The sequence below is a fragment of the Rhinoderma darwinii genome, chromosome 10, assembly GCF_050947455.1.
Source record: "Rhinoderma darwinii isolate aRhiDar2 chromosome 10, aRhiDar2.hap1, whole genome shotgun sequence".
Lineage (NCBI taxonomy): Eukaryota > Metazoa > Chordata > Amphibia > Anura > Rhinodermatidae > Rhinoderma > Rhinoderma darwinii.
Window position 1 is genome coordinate 93,668,972 of NC_134696.1, and position 24,783 is coordinate 93,693,754.

The following is a 24,783-nucleotide window of genomic DNA, read 5'->3' on the forward strand; positions in this document are numbered from 1 at the left end:
CATGCATTACATTACTTATCCTGTACTGATCCTGAGTTACATCCTGTATTATACTCCAGAGCTGCACTCACTATTCTGCTGGTGGAGTCACTGTGTACATACATTACATTACTTATCCTGTACTGATCCTGAGTTACATCCTGTATTATACTCCAGAGCAGCACTCACTATTCTGCTGGTGGGGTCACTGTGTACATACATTACATTGCTTATCCTGTACTGATCCTGAGTTACATCCTGTATTATACTCCAGAGCAGCACTCACTATTCTGCTGGTGGTGTCACTGTGTACATGCATTACATTACTTATCCTGTACTGATCCTGAGTTACATCCTGTATTATACTCCAGAGCAGCACTCACTATTCTGCTGGTGGTGTCACTGTGTACATGCATTACATTACTTATCCTGTACTGATCCTGAGTTATATCCTGTATTATACTCCAGAGCTGCACTCACTATTCTGCTGGTGGAGTCACTGTGTACATACATTACATTACTTATCCTGTACTGATCCTGAGTTATATTCTGTATTATACTCCAGAGCTGCACTCACTATCCTGCTGATTGTTAGTTTAGTTGTCCGCCAATGGCCGCATTTTCGGGCTGTGCTCCCATACAAAAGTATAGAATAGAACCGTAATTGCGTACCGTATTACAGGTTTTTTTTTTTTACGGTCGTGTGCATGGGGCCTAACATATTGAAATTAGAGGGATGTCCGTGTAATTCACGGACATGAGGAGTCCTTCAAAACAAGAGACTCTTTGTAGCCACTTCCTTCTGTGGCTTTATAGTAATCACACGGTGCGGTTTTGCCGCAGTTTTGTCCGAGCAGTCAAAAAGCACAACGGAACACGCATGTAATTTGCAGAGATTTGCAAAAGAACCGCAAATCGCTGTAAAAAAACCACATGCGGTTTTTGGCCACGCGGCAGAAAAAGAAAAACGCAGCAAAACCGCACCGTGTGAATACACCCTCAACACCACAATTTACCGTAGGGGGTTTGAGCTTTTTAAACCGGGACATACCTTTAAGTAAATAAAGCGAACAGGGACCCCACTCCCACCCCTGTATTAGCCAGGGTGGATAGTCGCTGCAAAGGACCACCCTCCCTTTGGATGACCAGGCATGTCCATACATTACAAGGATCACCTATAGATTTCAATGGAAGGAGAGACACCGCAAAACGACACCGACAAGGCATGCAGCTGTAAAAACTCACATAACTGCAGTTTTCATTAACAGTGTGAACAAGGTTTTAATTTTATATTAATTTTTTGCCTCTTCATTTAACAGTATGGACCATCAGCAGGCTTAGGCACCCCCCCCCCCCCCCGCCCACACCCACAAAAAAAAAATACCAAAACAACCAAAAACATGGTGGACAAGACCTGGACAGACGAGTTTGAGGTCGTCGTATGATAAAATGGTATGTACAGTGCTGACCTCTGCTGGCCAAATGCATAATTACAATGAAGAGGACAGTTTGCATGATGTATAAATATTGTAACCGGAAATCTATACACATTCCTTCTGTTCCAGTTATTTACAACCAAATTTAGTAATGCTAATGAACCCATTATGAATGGTTTCCCATCATTCATCTCTTAAAATATTTAGGGCATGCTGGGAGTTGTAGTTTAACAGACGGAGAGACAGCAGATTTTAGTCATTGTTTTTCTAACCCAGCTCAAATCACACCCTAAAATAGAGAACAATTGGCCTCCAGGATAAAAAGTCACACCCCAGTCCCCACAAACCATTCTCCCCATCACTCTACATGTATAATCCCATCACCTCCCGTTGTCCCCATAATACACATATAATCTAATCCCCAGTAAAGGTCTCAGTTTAGGCATCTTTCACACTAGCGTTCGTATACGTTTACCTCTGTTCCGTCAGAGGACGAGAGGATCGAAACATTAAAAACGGAAAGCGACGGTTCCGTTAGAATTACCATTTATTTCAATGGTAACTCCTTTGTTTCAGTTGCTTTCCTTTTGTCTCGTCACTAGGTTTCCCTTTTTTTCACCACGGAAACAAAAGTTCTGCAGACGCCACTTTTGCTTCCGTAAAAAAAAAAAAAAAAACTAAATGGAAACCTAGCGAACGGAATTAAACGGAAAGCAACTGAAACAAAAGAATTACCATTGAAACAAATGGTAATTCTAACGGAACCGTCGCTTTCCGTTTTTAATCTTTCGATCCTGTCGTCCTCTGACGGAAGAGGTAAACGTATACGAACGCTAGTGTGAACTTCGCCTTAATCATAATGTCCCAAAAAGCGATCCTCACAGCCAGCACAATGGCAGCCTGGACTTGACAGAACGGAGTTGACTTGTAAACCAGTAACCGTGTCATTAATGAGCAACTGTAATTCAAAGGACCAGATTGTGAAATCACCACCTGAAACGCAGCCAATCAAAGGCCGCGTGGTATAAAGTCAAAGCCCACGCAGTGAATACCGATCATTTGTAATTAAAATCTGCCCGCAGGCACATCACCACCCTGTGAGTATCTCGCTGCCAAATCAAAAGTAACAATCCAACCTAAGGCCCCGTTCACACGCCGTGTATTTGACCTGTTTTTCGGCACGAAACACATTTAAGCGCTTCCCATTAACATCAATGAGAAAGCTGCACCGTTAGGGCATACGACGCAAGTTTAAAAAACACAGCTTAAAAAAAAAAAAAAGCAGCGTCAGGTCAATTCTTTGGCACATTAAGCGCGCCAAAAACGCACCTAATTTCTAATCCCAATTACACGCCCAAAAAAACACTGAAAGCGCGCATAAAACATATCAAAACGCCACAACGGATACTAGAGTGGACACTTTTACGCTTAGTTTTTTCCATTTCTTACGTCATAGACGTGCCGGTCGTAGATCTGTAGCATTTGGGCATCTGTAGGGAGAGTAATCTGCCGCGTGTGACACGGTGGTCACCTCACGTTCGCCACTCAGTTTTTTGTTTTTTTTACGTAAAATGGTACACGCGTTTATGGCTTTTTTTGGTGCAAGTATCGCGTTTTCCGATTGTGGATTTTATTTTACGTGACCCTGAAGAAAATAACTGAAGTGGTAATGAGGCCTATAAGGCCTCATACACACTTCCATCCCTGTTTTCACGGCCGTTCCTCATGGATCCGTGTGTCCGTTTTGTGGACTCAGCGTCCGATCCGTGTTTCCGTTTTAAACTAACGTTGTGCTTCGGTTTCGCTTCCGTGTTTCCGTCAAGAAAACAGGAGATATTGAACTTTATTTGAACTTGTCACATGTCCCAGTCTGTGAACGTGGGCACGCCCTGCCGTTGCTAGGGCAACGCATCCGTCAAAAACGGACGGCACACGGAAGCCTTTTTTTGACGGACCCGTTGACTTCTATGAGCCTCACGGTCACGGAATCACTGACCAAAGCAGGACACGCTCTACTTTTGACGGAAGGGAACAACGGATCCGTCAAAATAACGGAAGTGCGGATGGGCCCATTGAAATGAATGGGTTCAGGGTGCGGTCAGTGACAAAAACAGATAGCACCCTGAAGGAAAAAACGGAAGTGGGCGTAAGGAAGAGGAGCATTCCACCAGACCTGTAGTCAATGTTATAATAATAGTAGGGTGGGCGAGCTGCAAATAGGAGAGGCCGGCAGGTTTTTATGTATTGATTCAGAACGTTGCATTTTTTCCTATCCGGTTTTTACGTATTGATTTTTATTGCATTTCTTCGGTCTAGCGCTCATGACTTTATAGGTGTCCATGTGTAGTTTTTTTTGAAGAGGAAAAGTCCTATGGAGGTCTATGGGAGAAAAACACTGCACTAACCCTTTCGATGATTTTGAAAAAACGGCACTACGACGAAAAAAAAAAACGCAATGTTTTTGGTCGGTTCCAAGTTTTAGCGTTTACGAAAAGCGGACATGTGGCCGCAGCGGGTTTTTTTTTCGCCACAAAAAACACCCGTTTTTTTTTCTTGAAACCGCTGCGTGTGAAGCCACTCTAGGTCACATCCGGTTGAGTCAGGGATATCTTTTAAATTGTAAACCATTAAAAAGAAAATCTAGTGGAGGACATGAAGTGACAGCTGAGAACATGTCCTGAATGCCCCATTCCTCCTCGCTGCACCCTCATGCTGCCCGCGTGTAGACAAACGCCGGGAGTACCGCCGGAGCGCCAGGAGAAAGAATAGGAGAGTACTTTTTTTTGGGCCGTTATAAAATTTAACAACCCGAATAACCCTTTTAATAAAAACTGGTTCAAGGAAAAAATGTAGTAATGGTCCGAAGCAACCAATCATATTTCACTATTCATTATGAGGCACTTGTAGTTGAAAGCAATCACCTGATTGGTTTCTATGGGAACTGCTCCACTTTGCCTTTGCACCAGTTTTGAGACATTTTCCCAGTTTTTGTAGTGCGGACACGGCAGGGATACAGCAGTGTGCAGTTCTTTTCCGGAATATATGCTACTATACATAGATCCCTGTATAGATATAAAAAATAAATCTCTAGCACACAATCCCCTCACGAGTTTAGTCTTAATCCTCAAAAACACGAATGAAATAAAACGTCATTTTGTCATCTCTATCACTAAAACAAAAGAAAGCACGCCACCATCTTACTACACCCACTATTACACGTGTCTACGTACACCCGGAAGTCTGCATTCACCATCTTACTACACCCAACATAGAGTGGTGACCTCTCTGAAGGCCATTCAATATACGCGTACCACCGTGAGGCGTTACACATACACGGACTGAGCCCGGCACGTCTCAGCGGTGTTACACTTACGGTGTGGCCTCTTCCCCCGGTATCTCTGTTGGACAAACATGATCTCTGTTCCTCTTCCGGGAGCATTAGGCAGGTCTTTATGTAGACGACGAGAACTACAGGTCCCGTCATGCATCGCGCAGCCACTGCTGCTAACGGAAGACACATGACACTGATGTTATGTGGAATTCCGTTACTAGAGTTAAAGGTGCAGGCACAAGTTTGTCCCCCAAACCGGAGACATTTTTTTAAAGTTTCACTTCATAGTATTTATTAAATATATTTGTTCTCCAGACCTTATCAAGTGAGGTATTAGTGTCTCTTTGAGGAGATGAGCGTCTTAACTAACCACTATTGAAAATGAGTGATTATTTTTGCCGGATTCGCTAGTTCATATAATACAATTGGCAAATTGCTGCTCCTATTAAAGAGTAACTGTGTTTTCAAAAAACTTTTGATATGTCATAGAGACATATCAGAAGTTTTGATCAGTGTGGGGCCGGTTGCTGAGACCCCCACTGTCGCTAAAACGACGGTGAAGAAGTGCCCAGCTCAGTACTCTGTATCTTTGGTGTTGATCGGCGCTCCTCGTCTCATAGACGTTCTATACGAGCCCGTCTTCAGCCTGACAAGGAGCGCCAATCACAGCCGAAGGTGCAGGACGCTTATACGAGGGTGGGGGTTTTAGCACCCGAACCCCCACCTATAAAAACTTCTGATATGTCTCTATGACATGACAAAAGTTTTCTGAAAGTGCAGTTACTCTTTAAGCAAAAAGTGAATCTTATGGATCGGAAAGCTGCAGTCATACGTGACAGATTATGTTACGGAAATGTAAGCGAAATCAGTTCCACTCATTTGAATGGAACTTGCAGAATCCATGTTGTTGCTGCAGGAAAACTCCATTCAGGCCCTGTTCACATCTCCATCAGAACATTCCGTTGTTCTGCTCCGTCGGAGGAGCAGAACTAGGGAATACCGGACTCAACGGTTTCATTGCAACACGGACACCACCGGCGGCCAATGGAACCCATTGACGACATCAGCAGACATACTATATGTGCCCACCTGTGCAGTTGCACAGGGGCACAGTAGGTAGGGGGCCTGCTGTCATCCTAAAGACATCTGCCTCCTGTCTATTAGAGTGCATTGGATAGAGGGTTGTCCCAGACAATCACTTATCCACCGGATAGATAATAATTAACTGTTCCGTGTTATCAGCCATACTCTAACAATAATTTATGGCCCTTTTACATGGGCCAGTGATCGGGCAAACAAGCGCTCATATGAATGCTCGTTCCCGATCATTGATGTATTGCCGATGAACGAGCAAATGTGACGTGCTGGCGATGTGATAGAAATGTAGGACGAGCGATCTAATTAATCGTTCGTGCCCATACTAGCTCCTTGTGAAAGGAGCAAACGAGTACCGATCAAAGAGATGTCCCATTGATCGGCGCTCGTTTTTACGGCCAATATTGGCCGGTGTAAAAGGACCCTTAGAAGTATATGTTTACACTTAGCCCACAATGCTGGAAATGTAGGGGGGCAGTGATAGCTTCTCATTTATTTTCATGAGCAGCTGGACTATACAACTATCAGCCATAACATTATTACCACCTGTCTAATATTGTGAAGGTCGCCCTCGTGTCACCAAAACAGCTCTGACCCTTTGAGGCATGCACTCTGAAGGTTCCTGTGGTTCTGGTACAAGACGTGGCAGCAGATCCTGTAAGTTGTGAGATGTGGCCTCCCTGGATCGGACTTCGTTTTCCAGCACATCCCACAGATGATCGATCGGATTGAGATCTGGATAATTTGGAGACAAGTCATCACCTTAAAGAGGCTCTGTCACCAGATTTTGCAACCCCTATCTGCTATTGCAGCAGATCGGCGCTACAATGTAGATTACAGTAACGTTTTTATTTTTAAAAAACGAGCATTTTTGGCCAAGTTATGACCATTTTTGTATTTATGCAAATGAGGCTTGCAAAAGTCCAAGTGGGCGTGTTTAAAGTAAAAGTCCAAGTGGGCGTGTATTATGTGCGTACATCGGGGCGTTTTTACTACTTTTACTAGCTGGGCGTTCTGACGAGAAGTATCATCCACTTCTCTTCAGAACGCCCAGCTTCTGCCAGATCACGCTGTGACGTCACTCACAGGTCCTGCATCGTGTCAGACGAGCGAGGACACATAGGCACCAGAGGCTACAGATGATTCTGCAGCAGAAATAAAAACGTTACTGTAATCTACATTGCAGCGCCGATCTGCTGCAATAGCAGATAGGGGTTGCAAAATCTGGTGACAGAGCCTCTTTAAAGTCTTTGTCATGTTCCTCAGACCATTCCTGAACAATGTTGGCAGTGTGGCGGGGGCATTATCCTGCTGAAAGAGGGCACTGCCATCAGGAAATATCGCTGCCACGAAGAGGGTACCTGTCTGCAGCAATGTTTAGGTCGGTGGTACGTGTCACATCCACATGAATGCCAAGACCCAAGGTTTCCCAGCAGAACATTGTCTAGATCATCACACTGCCTCCGCTGGCTTCTTCCCATAATGCACCCTGGTGCCATCTCTACCCCAGGTAAGCGACACATACGCACCCGGACGTCCACATCATGTAACCTGTGAGTCATCAGACCAGGCACCTTCTTCCATTGCTCCAGTTCAGATGCTCACGTGCCCATTATAGAGACTTTCGGCAGTGGAAAGGAGTTAGCATGGGCGGTCTGACTGCTCTGCGGCTACACAGCCCCATATACAGGAAGCTGCGATGCTCTGCGTGTTCTGCCATCTTTCTATCATACTCAGCAGTAACTTTTTCCGCAGTTTATCCTACAGTAGATCTCCTGTGGGGTCGGATTAGACGGGCAAGCCTTCACTCCCTACCCACATCAATAAGCTTTGGGGGCTCATGACCCTGTCGCCAGTCACTGCTTGTTCTTTCTTGGAGCACTTTTGGTAGGTACTATCCACTGCATACCGGGAACACCCTACAAGACCTGACATTTTGGAGATGCTCTGACCCAGTCGTCGAAACATCACAATTTGGCCCTTCTCACAGTCGCTCTGATCCGAAGGCCTCATGCACACGGCCGTAGCCACGTGCACGGTCCGTGGCTAGGGCATAAGCAGCCCGTGAAGTGTCATCCGTGGTCCGCCCCCAATCACGGACCATGCACATAAAAGATGTGCATTTATTTCACTGAGGCCGGACCGCAATTTCAGACCGTAACATATTTGTGGATGAATTGCGGATGCAAATACATGTTCATGTGCATGAAGCCTTTTAAGACTTGCCCATTTTTCCTGCTACCGACACATCAAATTCAAGAACTGACGGTTCACTTGTCGAATACATCCCATCACTTGTCAGGTGCTATTATTCACTTCACCTGTCAGTGGTTTAAGGGTGCCCATACACAATGCGGTTAAAGCCACGTTAGTTGCCGTGTGACTGAGAATCGTGAGGTATTACCGGATTATTGCCGGCGTTTTCCCATGTGCTTTACCCGTACTGGACACGCGGCCACAAAACCATAGCAATTTGTGGAAAAACTATGTATGGTTTAGGGGTGCTCATTATAAGCACCCTCAAAGGTCCCAAATCCCCCACCCCGTTCCACCTAACTGCTTGACCGCTGTGGGGAGAATTTTGAATGGAGCTGCGGTCGAGCATGTGCGCTGCCACTCCATTCAAGGTCTATAGGAATGACGGAAACAGCCGAGTCCATTACGCTGTTGTTTTCGTTAGTCACATAGATATTGAACGGAGCGGTGCACGCATGCTCGACAACTGCTCCATTCATGCTCCGCCTCATTGCGGGGGTTGCAATTGGTGGGGGTTATAGCGATGAGACAATTATTACTTATCCTTTGGATAGGTGATAATTGTCGATTCTGAGACATCCTCTTTAATGTTATGGCTGATCGGTGTATAATGGAAGAGTTGTTTGTATATTATGGTCAGCTGGGAAATACGATCAAAGCATAAAATGGCTTTTCTGCCCCATAGGGGCAGTATTATAGAAGTTGTATTCTTGTATATAGGAGCAGTATTATAGTAGTTATATTCTTGTAGATAGGGGGCAGTATTATAGTAGTTATATTCTTGTATATAGGGGCAGTATTATAGTAGTTATATTCTTGTATATAGGAGCAGTATTATAGTAGTTATATTCTTGTAGATAGGGGGCAGTATTATAGTAGTTATATTCTTGTATATAGGGGCAGTATTATAGTAGTTATATTCTTGTATATAGGAGCAGTATTATAGTAGTTATATTCTTGTAGATAGGGGGCAGTATTATAGTAGTTATATTCTTGTATATAGGGGCAGTATTATAGTAGTTATTTTCTTGTATATAGGAGGCAGTATTATAGTAGTTATATTCTTGTATATAGGGGCATTATTATAGTAGTTATATTCTTGTATATAGGAGTAGTATTATAGTAGTTATATTCTTGTACATAGGGAGCAGTATTAGGGTATGTGCACACACACTAATTACGTCCGTCCCTGCACGGTGTTCGGTCCGGTACTTGCGGCCGAAATACGTCCGTCAAATACGGACGTAATTAGTGTGTGTGCACATACCCTTATAGTAGTTGTATTCTTGTACATAGGGAGCAGTATTATAGTAGTCGTATTCTTGTACATAGGGGAGCAGTATTATAGTAGTCGTATTCTTGTACATAGGGGAGCAGTATTATAGTAGTCGTATTCTTGTACATAGGGGAGCAGTATTATAGTAGTCGTATTCTTGTACATATGGGAGCAGTATTATAGTAGTCGTATTCTTGTACATAGGGGAGCAGTATTATAGTAGTCGTATTCTTGTACATAGGGGAGCAGTATTATAGTAGTCGTATTCTTGTACATAGGGGAGCAGTATTATAGTAGTCGTATTCTTGTACATAGGAGCAGTATTATAGTAGTCGTATTCTTGTACATAGGAGCAGTATTATAGTAGTCGTATTCTTGTACTGTACATAGGAGCAGTATTATAGTAGTCGTATTCTTGTACATAGGGGGGCAGTATAGTAGTCGTATTCTTGTACATAGGGGGGCAGTATCATAGTAGTCGTATTCTTGTACATAGGGGGGCAGTATCATAGTAGTCGTATTCTTGTACATAGGGGGGCAGTATCATAGTAGTCGTATTCTTGTACATAGGGGGGCAGTATCATAGTAGTCGTATTCTTGTACATAGGGGGGCAGTATCATAGTAGTCGTATTCTTGTACATAGGGGGGCAGTATCATAGTAGTCGTATTCTTGTACATAGGGGGGCAGTATCATAGTAGTCGTATTCTTGTACATAGGGGGGCAGTATTATAGTAGTCGTATTCTTGTACATAGGGGCAGTATTATAGTAGTCGTATTCTTGTACATAGGAGCAGTATTATAGTAGTTGTATTCTTGTACATAGGAGCAGTATTATAGTAGTTGTATTCTTGTACATAGGGGCAGTATTATAGTAGTTGTATTCTTGTACATAGGAGCAGTATTATAGTAGTTGTATTCTTGTACATAGGAGCAGTGTTATAGTGTTGTATTCTTGTACATAGGGGCAGTGTTATAGTAGTTGTATTCTTGTACATAGGGGCAGTGTTATAGTACTTGTATTCTTGTACATAGGAGCAGTGTTATAGTAGTTGTATTCTTGTACATAGGGGCAGTGTTATAGTAGTTGTATTCTTGTACATAGGGGCAGTGTTATAGTAGTTGTATTCTTGTACATAGGGGCAGTGTTATAGTAGTTGTATTCTTGTACATAGGGGCAGTATTATAGTAGTTGTATTCTTGTACATAGGGGCAGTATTATAGTAGTTGTATTCTTGTACATAGGGGCAGTATTATAGTAGTTGTATTCTTGTACATAGGAGCAGTATTATAGTAGTTGTATTCTTGTACATAGGGGCAGTATTATAGTAGTTGTATTCTTGTACATAGGGGCAGTATTATAGTAGTTGCATTCTTGTACATAGGGGCAGTATTATAGCAGTTGTATTCTTGTACATAGGAGCAGTATTATAGTAGTTGTATTCTTGTACATAGGGGCAGTATTATAGTAGTTGTATTCTTGTACATAGGGGCAGTATTATAGTAGTTGTATTCTTGTACATAGGGGCAGTATTATAGTAGTTGTATTCTTGTATATAGGGGCAGTATTATAGTAGTTGTATTCTTGTATATAGGGGCAGTATTATAGTAGTTATATTCTTGTATATAGGAGGCAATATTATAGTAGTTATATTCTTGTAAGTAGGGAGCAGTATTATAGTAGTTATATTCTTGTATATAGGAGGCAGTACTATAGTAGTCGTATTCTTGTACATAGGAGCAGTATTATAGTAGTCGTATTCTTGTACATAGGAGCAGTATTATAGTAGTCGTATTCTTGTACAAAGGGGAGCAGTATTATAGTAGTCGTATTCTTGTACATAGGGGAGCAGTATTATAGTATTCGTATTCTTGTACATAGGGGAGCAGTATTATAGTAGTCGTATTCTTGTACATAGGGGAGCAGTATTATAGTAGTCGTATTCTTGTACATAGGGGGCAGTATCATAGTAGTCGTATTCTTGTACATAGGGGGGCAGTATCATAGTAGTCGTATTCTTGTACATAGGGGGCAGTATCATAGTAGTCGTATTCTTGTACATAGGGGGGCAGTATCATAGTAGTCGTATTCTTGTACATAGGGGGGCAGTATCATAGTAGTCGTATTCTTGTACATAGGGGAGCAGTATCATAGTAGTCGTATTCTTGTACATAGGGGGGCAGTATCATAGTAGTCGTATTCTTGTACATAGGGGGGCAGTATCATAGTAGTCGTATTCTTGTACATAGGGGGCAGTATCATAGTAGTCGTATTCTTGTACATAGGGGGGCAGTATTATAGTAGTCGTATTCTTGTACATAGGGGGCAGTATTATAGTAGTCGTATTCTTGTACATAGGGGCAGTATTATAGTAGTCGTATTCTTGTACATAGGAGCAGTATTATAGTAGTCGTATTCTTGTACATAGGGGCAGTATTATAGTAGTTGTATTCTTGTACATAGGGGCAGTATTATAGTAGTTGTATTCTTGTACATAGGGGCAGTATTATAGTAGTTGTATTCTTGTACATAGGGGCAGTATTATAGCAGTTATATTCTTGTATATGGGGCAGTATTATAGTAGTTATATTCTTGTATATAGGGGCAGTATTATAGTAGTTATATTCTTGTATATAGGGGCAGTATTATAGTAGTTATATTCTTGTATATAGGGGCAGTATTATAGTAGTTATATTCTTGTATATAGGAGCAGTATTATAGTAGTTATACTCTTGTATATAGGAGGCAGTATTATAGTAGTTATATTCTTGTATATAGGGGGCAGTATTATAGTAGTTATATTCTTGTATATAGGGGGCAGTATTATAGTAGTTATATTCTTGTATATAGGGGGCAGTATTATAGTAGTTATATTCTTGTATATAGGAAGCAGTATTATAGTAGTTATATTCTTGTATATAGGAGCAGTATTATAGTAGTTATATTCTTGTATATAGGGGGCAGTATTATAGTAGTTATATTCTTGTATATAGGGGCAGTATTATAGTAGTTATATTCTTGTATATAGGAGCAGTATTATAGTAGTTGTATTCTTGTATATAGGTGCAGTATTATAGTAGTTGTATTCTTGTATATAGGGGGCAGTATTATAGTAGTTATATTATTGTACATGGAGGGCAATATTTAAGTACTTACATCCTCGACCCTAGTGGGTAGCATTATAGTTGTTAATGCTGTGTAGTAAAAGGTCAGTATTCTAGTACTTTACATTCTCCCCATAGGGGGCAGTATAAGGCTATATTCACATGTAGCAGAAAAACCCTGCAGCAGAAAAAAAAATATCTACACATGCAGATTTTGCGGATGATTTCACCCTTTGCATTGCACAGCAAAATTCCACAGCATATAGAGAAAGTAGTAGATTATTTTTTCAGCAGTAGGTTTTGTTTTTTTCCCTTTTTTTATAAACCCTGAGCACAATCATTACAGCTTTTTGATGCAAAATCCATGACAGATTCTGCAGCCTTAACCGTAACTAAACTTTTAAAAATCTTTTGACATGTCATAGCGACATGTCAAAGTTTGATCGGTGGGGATCCGAGCACCGAGACCTCCATTAATCACTAAAACGAAACGGCAGAAGCGCTCGGGTGAGGGCTGTGCCACTTCGTTTCTGATAGACTCCGCGAGCAAGAGAAGTGTACGAACTCAAACTTTCTATTGAGACACCGGTCTGAGAAAAGGCGATCAGAAACAAAAGCGGCACAGCGCTTCCCTGAGCACTTCAGCTGCTTCGTTTTAGCGATCGGTGGGAGGTCTCAGTGCCCGACCATTCATCAAAAAAGGCAATTTCATAACCTTTTTTTTTTTTTTTTAAATGCCTACCTTAGGTATTTTTAGGAATTTTTGTGCGGAGTTACACTTTTAGCACCATTAATTATAAACATGTATCACAGCCTATTACCAGAGCTCATGTGTTGCCGGTAACGAACATCTGATGCATACATTGAATTATCCATTGATATCAAACAATGGACCCTGCAGACTTCTGTGAATCACCAGTAATACAAATTTCTAGTCTCGGCTCGTGAACAGGTTAACGGCAGGTAGAGCATCTCCGCCATTTACCACCCTTTGTTTTGATAGTAAGAACTTCAGTCTCCCACAGGCCCTGGATAAAGCTGCACATGCTGTAATTGTTGCATAAGCTCGCTCGCTCGCTCGCTCATGGGGGAGGCCGTCGTGGGATTTGGAGCAGCGTCTGAAGGGAGAGGGTTGGGTTACGAGAGGTCGCTGTGGAGAAGATCTGTCCTGTAGAGATTCAATACAGCAGGATGGGCCTCAATGTAACGGAAGGGGACTGTTGCTTTAGCGTATGGTGACCCAATTCCACGCCGGCTCAGACAGATCAATATTGGAGACCCTGCTTGGTCCAAGCACATATCGACAGGAATCCTCCAGCTGGCGATCCGACGTAGGACTAAAAGGCACGTCGTTCAATACGGGAAAATTTTACAAAATTGGTTTTCTATAAAATTTTTGGAAAACTTTTTCCCTTTAGTCTTTTTGGGAAAAGATTCCATTTGCCACTAACGGGACAGAGATTTGATCCCCTATTAGGTATAAAGTATTTCACTTGCCCGTTTTGCATGGCTGTGATATGGCCACATTCTAGGGTGTATATTAGGGCCACAACGCTCGTAACCGCCACCCGCTTCTCCTTTCTACTGAATCGAGCAAGTGCGAACATTTCATGGAAGAAACCGATGTGACAGCATGGGGGCAAAACTCGGGAGGGGGTTACCCAATGGGTATAGGGAAGTTGATAAGGCTGTCCCTCTTTGCATACGCTGCCAATACGGGGGCAACCAGAGCAGGGGAGGCTTCCACCAGAGACCTCTCACCTTAAAAGCATGAGTAGTGGGTGGTATGAACAAACAAATGAAAGGGGTCCATCTGGAAATTCTTCTAGCGGGCCCGGTCTTTTTCATGTACGCCCCCACTATGGTGATCGAAGTTGGGTTCAGTAGAAGAGGGATTCCATCTGTGAACCTATACCTCTCTCGAAGACGTTGCAAAATCCACAGCAAGCGATGCATTACTCTCGCAGCGGCTCAAAGGTGACATCTGTCATGCAGCCGTCACTCCTCTCAGTAAATGGCCTTGTACGTTTTATGTGAAAGGTCTGAGAGACTGAGTGCAGTCACGCAGGTGTAATTATAGGTCTTCGGAAAGGCCGATAACAGCGTGTTCACACAGAGCAGTTTTTTATTTAACTACAGCAGAGGATTTTTTTTTTTCTGTCTCCCCCTTATAAAGAAAAATAATAAAACTTTGGGTAATGATCCGATCCTATTATTTGCACCAAATAGATGGCTCTATGGGCGAGTTCACACACTGCAGAATTGGTGCAGGTTTCATAATACAAATAGGGTAGGATACGGCAACAACCCCCATTCACTTTAATAGGGTTGTGTCGCCGTCGTAATCAACGGTCGCTTCTTCGTCCTGGGAGTGCGGTGGAGGCGGTCCCAGAGGTCAGATCCCGAGCGAACTATGTTACGGCACATCTTAGTGATCTGCTATAACATACTAATGTGAAAACTATATTTGGAGGTATAAAAGTGGTAGTCATTACAGTGCCAATTACTATTGACATGCAGCTTTCACTGGTTTGTGTGTCAGTGTTCACTTACATTCTGGAATTCTATTCATGCATCAGAGAGCTCAGCACGAACATTTCTATGCGTACATCCGGACAGAAGACCAGTGTATGGAATCATAGGAAGACACAAATTTATTAGACTACAACCATTGTAGGGGGAAGACAAAAAAAAAAAACAACTTTGAGGATTCTAACCTGATCGGACTTCAGTACCTGCGTTATCACCATGTTATTCCTAGGCGAGTCCTACATAGGACCTGGAAGGCCATACAGACATCTACTTCTAAGAAGGTCCGGACGTAACGATGGACCAGATTCCCGGGGACAAGCTTTTTTTTTTTTTTACAGAAAAGTGTACAATCCCGTTTAGGTCACCTGATTTCCTGTAAATGACTTCAGATGGCAAGGGGGGTCATCCTGGTAATTAAGGTATTTAGTGAAATGTTATTTAAGCATTTTTCAATTCATTAATTTAAAGTAGCTCCAATTCAGCGAAACATATTTTGGAGATTTAAAAAAAAAAAAAAAAGTAGAATCTGCAGGGAGTTGTGTTACTGGGACGTTGAGGATGCAAGTCGTTCGCTTCCCTTTTAAGATACCACATTTAATTCAGGAGGAAGAGATACAAAAATTTAAAAAAAGGGGGGGGGAGGGGGTGCATGAACCAAAAGTAGAGCCACGTGTCCTGGATTGGAAGGTTTAACGGACCATGTGCAAACAGGAGGCATGGGACTTCTGCTCTTCGGATTGGAGCGGGTCAAGGTAGTTATACCTCCAGCCATCAAACATTGTTGGGGTATTTTGGGAAAAACAAAAATAAAAAACCCTATGATCACACGCAAAATATAAAAAAAAAAACTGCCGGAAAATTACTGATTTTCAGCTGAAAAGTTTTTTTGGGCATTTGAGCAGTTTTTACATGGACACAAATGAACAACAGCCCCAAAAACAACACAAGAAGTGACATGCTGCATCTTTGTGCACACCGCTTTTTAAAACCGCGGCGTAAAAAAACCCAAAACACCCCGTCTGACCTAAAATCCGTTTTTCCCATTGAATTCAATGGGCAGATGTTTGTAGGCGTTTTTCAAGGCGTATTTCTAGGAGTTTAAGCCCCGAAATACGCCTGAAAACTCTGCGTGTGAACATACCCTTAGGCAGACAGAATGGTCCTGACCATCTGTCTCCGACCTGGGGCTGTCCAGCGGTCTCAAAACTACAACTCCCAAGCGATCCTGGAAAATGTGATTTTGCAACAGCTGGAGAACCGCCGGTCTAGACCAGACATCAGCAACCTGCGGCACTCCAGCTGTTGTGAAACTATAATTCCCAGCATGCCCGGACAGGCTTTGCCTGGCCTTATAAAGCCTTTGGCTGTCAGGGCATGCTGGGAGTTGTAGTTTCACAACAGCTGAAGTCAAAAGGTTGCCAACACCAGGTCTAGACCAATACATTGTAACAAACCCCCTAACTGTAGGATAGGATGATGAGATTTTGAAAACGGTGAGAAAGTAGATTTACATTTTATGAACTCTTGCCTTTATTTATATAATCCCCCCCCCCCTTTAAAAATGGGACCAAAAGCAAAATACATGGGAGGGGAGAGAAATCAAATTAAAAAAAAACCTTTAATTTTTAGCAAAGACATGCAAAGGGTTAAATTAAAAACACTTCCAAGCCACAGATGAAATTTCAACTTTTTTTTTTTATTGTTTTAAGATATACATTCTTAAATGTGAACAGACTTTCGCTAAATATATTTACAATCTGTGTGTATACAGGGGAACCATTTTTTTTTAAATATACATAATGAAATTAAACCTGACATTTCTACCCGTCCCAGAGCTAGACCACCCACCCTGCCCCTGTGCCCACTCACATTGCCAATTTGTTATGCACTGTGCCAGTTCCAACACCGCAAGGTTTTTCCAGACACTAGGCTGGCAGTGAAAGTGAAAAACCACAGGCTCACAATGCTTATGGGGTTGCTGAAGGTCCTGAGGATTGGTGGGATTGGTGTAGGAGGCTCTTGGCAGGAAGAGGGTTAATCAAACCATTGGTTCTTAGAAGAAGAGAACTGAAATAAGTCTCCTAGAAAGTCTTTAGTTATAGGAGTTGACGGAGATGAAGAAAAAATAAATTAATCTGCCCTTCCAAAAACAGTGCCACTCCTCTTCAGTGGCTGTGACTGGTAATGCAGCTCAGGCCTATTTACTTGAATGGGGCTAAGTTGCCATTGCAGACACAGCCAATAGACCGGAGTGGCGTTTTTTTTTTCCTGTTCATCCCAGACAACCCTTTAAAAGTTTGCCGTTCTTCTAAAAAACGAAGACCTTATTCACACGAACGTCGAATACGTCCGTGTGACGGCCGTTAAAACAACGGCCGTCACACAGACCTATGCAATACAATGGGACCATTCAAACATGCCGTATTTTTCCACGCAGCGTTTCCGTTGCTGTATGTCCTATTCTTGTGCGGTTTTTTTGCGGATCACGCACCCATTGAAGTCAATGGGTGCGTGAAAAATCACAGACCGCACATCTCTAATTAAAAATTTGACAAAACACAATTTATCATTTAACAATGCCAAGGCTTCTGTGCCCTCTGCCCAGACGCAATGTAGCTTTAAGTCATTTTAGACTGGACTGGTTACTAGGGACCAGCTGACTAGCAGCCGCATTTAAAAACCTGTGGTTGTTAAGAGGCGTATGCATAGCAACCAGTCTGTCTCGGATCACTCAGCACAAAGCTGGATTGTCTCTGTGCTGACAGCAAAGAATCCAAAAAGCAGCTTAGCAGCAGTCGTTCCTCTTCTCAGCCGGCAGTACTCGGCCTCATTCAGGCGTCTATTACGTGGCAGTATTTTAGAGTCCGTACTGCAGCCAGAAGTCTGTCCAACCACCTGAACTATCATCATCTATGGTCATTAGACCTGCGGTCAAGCCGGGACTTGCAGCTATAATACGGATACTAAAATGCCGCCGCATTACGGCTGTCAGAATGAGGTCTAAATCAGAAATTTTTGAAAAATCTATTCTTCTGTACCCCTCCAAGAACTATTTTTAGTTCACGATTTCTTATTTTTTTTGGTAGGTTTATTACATTTTGCTTAATATAATTGTCATTGATCGTTTAAATTCATTAAATTCTATTTTTTGCAACCCTCTATATGAATTGGATGTGTCCCCATATATGACAAACTGTATAAGTGATGCATTATAGATCAGGATCTTTGTTTTGTTAGCGGACGTTTGTTAACTCACTCTCTGCCAGGAGCTCCGTAACATCAAAAAGGCCAAATATTACAAAAAGTTAAAAAATTTAAATGTTAAAGGGCCAAGTACACAATTTCTGCATAGGGCCCGCGGATTGGGGCAGATGGGAGAATTTAAGACTTTTAGTGATGCAGCCTGCAGGTCGTCTCGATAAGGCACATTTGTGTAGGTCTGATTGTAACGTCAAGGCGCGAACCCCACAGAAGCTAAGGTTACCACGCTTTCAAAAACCAGCAGTCCCCCGTAAAGAAAGTCTGGGGACAGAAATAAAATTATAAACAATATTTTACATGGGAGGCAGAACATCACAGTTTGCAGCAACGCACGCCCTGAAAATTACAGAGTCTGGAGCTTCGATGAAGGAACTTGAATATTTTGAGGGTAGGAAAAGACGTTTCCTGTAAGCCACATGTTATTTGTAGTGGCCAAACCACGGAACAGACCGGCTTATTATATGTATACATATATATATTTTCCATTTGATGGGGCGATAGATAAAACACACCCCAATATTACAGTTTTTCTATTATTTCCTTTACTTTTTTTTAAAAAAACAACAAATAAAATAAAAAAATTCAGAACCAGGAAATTCATATTAGCAGAAAGGGGAGCAAGGGTATAAAAGTTGCTAAAAATATACAAGGGGGAAAAAAAAAAAAAAGAAAAAAAGTTCATCTTTTGTACAATATTATATAAAACTTGAAATTTGTAAGGCAACACTAATGTAATTGAAAGGGTTATTCCCACCTTTTAAAAGCAACGGCATATTGCTAGGAATCTGCGCTGCGGCCCCTTCGTTCTCAGGATCGGAGGGGGTCCCACAGGTCAGACCCCACTAATCATATGGTCACTTTATAAGACGGGAATACCCCTTTAATGTGTGATTAACCATTTCCTGGTCGGAGAGCATTGCAGGGCAGAACAGTTCAGTTAAAAATGAAATATCCTGATGGAAAGATGGTAACGAAGATGCTGGGGTGCATGAATGCCCAGGGTGAAATAATGGGGTGTTGCGTCCCCAAAACCTGAGAAAGCACCAGTCTTTAGCTGGCAAGGGCAGGGCCTGGGCATAATTGTGGAATATAATTTTCTTTGGAGTTTTACTTGTAAAAATTTTTGAGAAAAAAAAAAAAAAAAAGAGCCCCGTTTGATGTCCCAGCTTTATGCCATGCGAAGGGGAAGCAATATTTACATATGTACGAAATAAAGGTTAAAAACGACCCCCCCCCCCCATAAGAAGTCAGATCATTTAAAGCAATTTTCTTATGTTAAAAAATAAAAGCATTTCTACAGCGAACCCAGTCAATTTAGGTTTTTCTCTTTTTTTAAAAGACTCCACCCCCCAAAAAAAAATAATCATAAAACATGGGATTATAAAAACAAAACGTCCTCATCTCCAGGGAACCGAAGCTCCTTTTTGGGTTGGGGGAACAAATTCCGCCGGAACATGATCCCACAAAGGGAATCAATCTGCATATAGGGGACTAGGCTACGCTTGGGGTGCCCAATGTGTCCTCCATTAGGAATCCCTGCTTTCCAGTGACAGTTCCTCTGTAGCTCTCTGGAGATCAGTGCTAACCCTTCTACAGGGAGTTCCACCGGGCTGCGGGGAAAGTTTTAGCCCCTCCGTATTACTTCGCACTTTTTTGTCCGACTCCTCCGCTCCTCCCTCGGCCTCCAGACGTTGATCCTCACTCCAGCGGCGCTTGAAACGCAACTTAAGAGGGATGCAACGACCACTTTCACTTCCGGCACCAAACATTTCCTCTTCCCTTCCAGGCGTAATAGGTGGAGGGGCTTTTTGCTCCGGTACTGTGGGTGCCTTGAACACCTCCTCATCTTCCTCCTCCTCTTCACTGATGTCTGTCACCTCCACCATTAGTTCCTCCTCATCTTCCTCAGCATCCGAGATGGGCTCCACTTTGATTTGTGGGACCCCAGAAGAAGAAGAGGTAGATGAACTAGGTTCAGAGTGTCGGTCCCGCTGCTTTTTGCCCAAAGGAGGAGGCTGGAGTTTAAATTTGAAGGGAGGCTCGTCAAGAGGCAAATGTAGAGGCTTTTCAGGGCGCTGTGGTTGAGGCACCACAATACTGGGGTAGTGCAGGAACGCCCGTGGGCTGAGGTGGTAATTATACACGCTCTGCGTGTGTGCCTGAAGGTAGCGCTTCATGTCGTCGGGGTTAAATGAAAAATGACTACCACCGGGGTACATAGGGCTGAGAGTGGGTGATGGGGTGTAGTTCATATGATTGGGAGTCATTGATAAGGCAGGTGAGAGCTGTGGGGGCAATAGGCCAGTGGGAGCACCCATAGGCGACACTGGAAATGGGCTAAGGGGTTCTGGCACCCGTGGACGAGGGTAGACCCTAAAAATACCCTCATGAGCGAGTCGAGGAAGTGGCGGCCCTCTAAACGCCGGGATGTCGGGCCCGGGGCCTCTTCGGTGCTGCTCTTCGCTCAGACTCTCTTCTACTTCAGAATTAGCTGAAGTGCCATCGCTGCAGTCACTGACTGATCCACGAGCTAAACGCCGTGCCACGGATGAGAAGAAACTTGGTGAACGTAGCTCCTCATTGGGAGATAAAACATCTGAAGGGGTGCAGGGTGGGAAACGGAAGTGAGTTCCTCCTGATGGAATAGGCGGAGCACTCTGAGGTACCGGCCCTCCTATAAAAAAAGGAATACAAAAAGGAAGCACCATTAGAGGCAACACAGAGTCGTAGTAATGGCATGAACTCAAAAATGTGCATATTTAAATAAAAAATTAAAAAATTATATAAATACTGGTTCCGTTTGGAAGACTTACCCGACATGCCCATATCTATAAAGGGGTAATTGACCAACACCAGTTTGTTGAAGTTAAACTTGTAGGTAAAGCGTTTGCCTTTGGTTTTGTGAAGGATTCTCTTGTTGTAGTAATACCTAAAAATCAAAAATTTTTGTTTTACTTTATACAGTAAAAAAAAAAAAAAAATTGGAATAAAAAAAAAAATTCGGAATGACGTCGGAGCACCAGTCCCCGATACGAATTAATATTTTCTCAAATCGCACGTTATCAAAATCAATGAAATCCCCTTATAGGTCAATCATTTGATACAATAGGGAAGATTTCTCAAAACTGGTGCAAAAGGAAAAGTGGAGCAGTTGCCCATAGCAACCAAATTCGCCTCTCATTTTGTCAGAAAGCGGCTTTGAAAATAAAAGGTGCAAAACGATAGGTTGCTATGGGCAACTAGTCCATTTCTCCTTTTTAAATAATCTCCCCCAAATTGCGATATCCACGCGATCAATACTAAATATTCGCAAAGTGAGCTTGTGTCAGGCGCCACGTGACCGGTGGTAGCAGCGCCGCATCATCCAAAGATCTATAGAATAGCATAGTGGTATAGACTATTATATCCAGTATATAGATGACTTTATTGGGAGCCTATGGGAGACTGTATGGGACACATCACAGGCGTCCGTTAAACGTAAGCGTCGTGAGTTTTTTCGATAGCTTTTCATGACGTATGTGTTAAACGGATGCCATACCGGCTTATGGGTACACGTCATGAAAAGGCCATGAAAGGCCATATAATCTATCCTATAATAGTCTATGGGTGATGGATGCCACGGTTACACACCCGTCACAGCCTACTTTTAAAGGCCATGTACACCTTTGAAGGCCATTTTTTTTTTTGGGTGTCATCAGGTTTGTTGCAGCTTTCTAAATAGTTTTTATTAAAAAATATTTGAACTTTTTGAGATCCAGCTGAATCGTTCGCTATGACCTGAATCCGTCAGTCCCGCGTTTCAGTGTCAGCGGCTCCCGAGTGTCTCGGACGCGCAGGATCCACCAGTATTTTATTACATCTACGTTATGAACTTAGATGGGATTGGTAACAGCTTGATCCTGCGTATCAGAGACACGCCGACACAACCCGTCAGTCCATATATACTGTATACGAGTCCCCAGTCACCTCCAAGTGTTACTCGCCCCGACTTCCAGGTGTCTTCCAACAGGAAAACATTAATAAGTATTGACAGATTTGGGATTTCTGGGGTATAATCGCTTGTGTAATTTGCAGTCACCTTCGCTAGTCCTTACTGCGGCAGCCCTGTTATCTGGCCGGGGGTATATTTTGCAGGATAGAACCAGTAATTACCCCTTTTTCTAAACACCCAGGTGCACTGGAGACGCCAGCACCTTATAATTACATCGCGGCGCCCGCCTCCCACCACAGGTATGACAAGTAAATAGGTGAGGGCAGAATCCAATCCGTCACCTTTTAACCCCTTCTAACCCGGGACAAAGATGCCTCCTATAAGGCGGTTATATTGGGGTTTATGTGATGGGAATATGATGTTAGATCAAAGTTCGGAGGAATATTGAAGGGAGCCCATACAATTATTGCAAACGCTCTAAGGGCATGAATATTACAGCCCCCATCCGCACATTTGTTTAGTGTACCGCAGCGCCGTACATTAGATTGTGGCTGTACCTGGTACTGCAGCTTGAATGGGACTAAGTTGCTGTGAGCTGCAGTACCAGGCACAGCCACAACCAAAGGTACGGCGCTGTGCCTGAGTAAACAATTAGGGTAAATTCACACGAAGCATAAATACTGCAGATTTTCTGCAACGGATTCTGATGTGGGAAATCCACAGCATAATACAGTAGCAGCAGAGTGGATGAGATTTGAAGAAATCTCATCCACACGCTGCGTAAATGCCGAGCGGGAAAAAAAAAACGCTCAGAAATTGACCTGCGGTGCGGTTTTTAATCCGCAGCATGTGAATTGTATTTGTCGCTGCTTTTTTGTTGCATGTTTTCTCTATTGAATACAATGAGGAGGTAAAACCCGCAACAAATAGCCGATGTTGCGTTTTTTTGCAGCGGAAGAGCTGCGATTCCACGGCAAAAAACAAAAACAAAAACCCAACTCTAGGGAAAAATAAATAAAATTCTTATACTTACCCGGAATTCTGTGCTTTTACATCCAGGCCGGCCTACTGGGATGACGTTTCATCCCATGTGACCGCTCCAACCAATCACAGGCTGCAGCGGTCACATGGAATAAAACATTCGGCAAAAAAACCTATTTGGTGCAGTTTTTCGGCCAGAACTCCCTGCGGCCGCCAGGGCATATACGTAGCGTACTTTTGCACAGCGTATCCGCCTTGTGTGAACTTAACCTAATGGGGTTCAGCTGATCGGTGGGGGGGGGGGGGTGCTGGGAGTTGGGTCCCCGCTTATCCTAAGAATAGGCCATCAATATTACGGTCTCGTAAAACCTCTTTAAAGGAACTTAGGCAACAGTCAGCCGAGAGACGTCGGCAATGCATGGAGGCAAAAACAAATCCACCTCTCCTTGTTTGTTCCGCCCCACCGTGTGAATTTCCCCGGGTGGCTTTATATATATATATATATCTTACCTGAGAGCTCGGCTCAGCTTATCGTAGTTCATTTGAGGTTTGCACTTGCGAACGCCCCATAACCGCGCCACCTCATCTGGGTCCTTTATAACAAATTCTCCATAGTCTCCTTGCCAGGCGATGACGTCATGATATTCCTCTTTTCTCAGAAGCTCTAGAATAAAGTGCCAGAGCTGGATCTGTCTGGAGCCCGGGCTGGACTCTGGCTTATAGGCCCAGTCAGGAAAGGCGAACCCTGAAAAAAAGAAGGGAATTTTATTAAAGATTCTGGTCCCTTTAGCAGGGCAGAACAAAACGGCTTATAGAAGCCCATAAAGTAGTTCATAGGGTAAAATACTGCCACCTCCTGGCTGGTGTAAGTAGTGAATATGTAAATAGTCCGTTCACCATCATATCATTGGGATATACATTCCAGGCTGTAATAAACATATTGCTCATTTACAATGAAAAACCCAATTTGTCCTCGTTTGAATTTTAATTAAACATTTTAGGCATTCTGGTTGGACTTTTTCCGCGAGGAATTTGGAACATGGTGCGGATTTTAAAAGCCACATTATATAAATTTCCATTGCAGATTATTACTGCGGATTCCACCTCTTTCAATGTAGCATGGGTGAAAACGGCAACATTTGCTGCGGATTAGTCACAGATTTGCAGCGGAAAAGTCTGCCGTGTGTGAACCCGGCCTGACTGTGCCCGTCAGGGCGGTCGCCCAGTTTTCCAGGGATCCTGAATGGCATGTAAATCTACATTATGGGCTATTCTTGTTCTATGGAAAACTGGGTGACAACCCCCGTCGACACGGTTATGTCTGCCTATCCGGGTGGATGTCTCATTTGGAAATACAGGATCTCTATGGCCTTGTTCACACAGAGTTTTCTGGCGCTGATTTTGAAGTGAAAACTGCGTCTGAATCAGCGCCAAAAAAAAAAAAAATGACTGAACCCACCTCCCATTGATTTCATGCTCTTTCCTCCCACGGTTCCATCTCCTACCTCCCATTAAAAAGTCAAGTCAATGGGAGGCAGAGAAAGCGCTTTTTCGCTGTTTCCTCCACACAGCGCTCAATGGCCGCAGGCGAAAAACACAGC

General features: G+C 43.0%; 2 protein-coding genes and 1 long non-coding RNA gene across 3 annotated transcripts in view; 1 reads left to right on the forward strand and 2 right to left on the reverse strand.

Annotated features, from left to right (window-relative positions):
- Nucleotides 1-4,859, reverse strand: part of GSK3A (glycogen synthase kinase 3 alpha) — a 28,962-nt gene extending 24,103 nt beyond the window's left edge. The window contains exon 1 of the mRNA XM_075840307.1: nt 4,789-4,859. Within this exon, the coding sequence (XP_075696422.1) occupies nt 4,789-4,828 (40 nt within the window). The 5' untranslated portion in view covers nt 4,829-4,859. The remainder of the gene's footprint in view (nt 1-4,788) is intronic.
- LOC142662225 (uncharacterized) overlaps nt 1,348-24,783 on the forward strand; it is a 39,945-nt gene continuing 16,509 nt past the window's right edge. Inside the window, exon 1 of the long non-coding RNA XR_012850891.1 lies at nt 1,348-1,431. This is a non-coding gene — a long non-coding RNA (uncharacterized LOC142662225). The remainder of the gene's footprint in view (nt 1,432-24,783) is intronic.
- Nucleotides 16,706-24,783, reverse strand: part of ERF (ETS2 repressor factor) — a 41,612-nt gene continuing 33,534 nt past the window's right edge. Inside the window, exons 2-4 of the mRNA XM_075840305.1 lie at nt 23,693-23,927; nt 21,084-21,199; nt 16,706-20,944 (exon numbers count right to left, since the gene is read on the reverse strand). Of these exons, the coding sequence (XP_075696420.1) occupies nt 19,797-20,944; nt 21,084-21,199; nt 23,693-23,927 (1,499 nt within the window). The 3' untranslated portion in view covers nt 16,706-19,796. The remainder of the gene's footprint in view (nt 20,945-21,083; nt 21,200-23,692; nt 23,928-24,783) is intronic.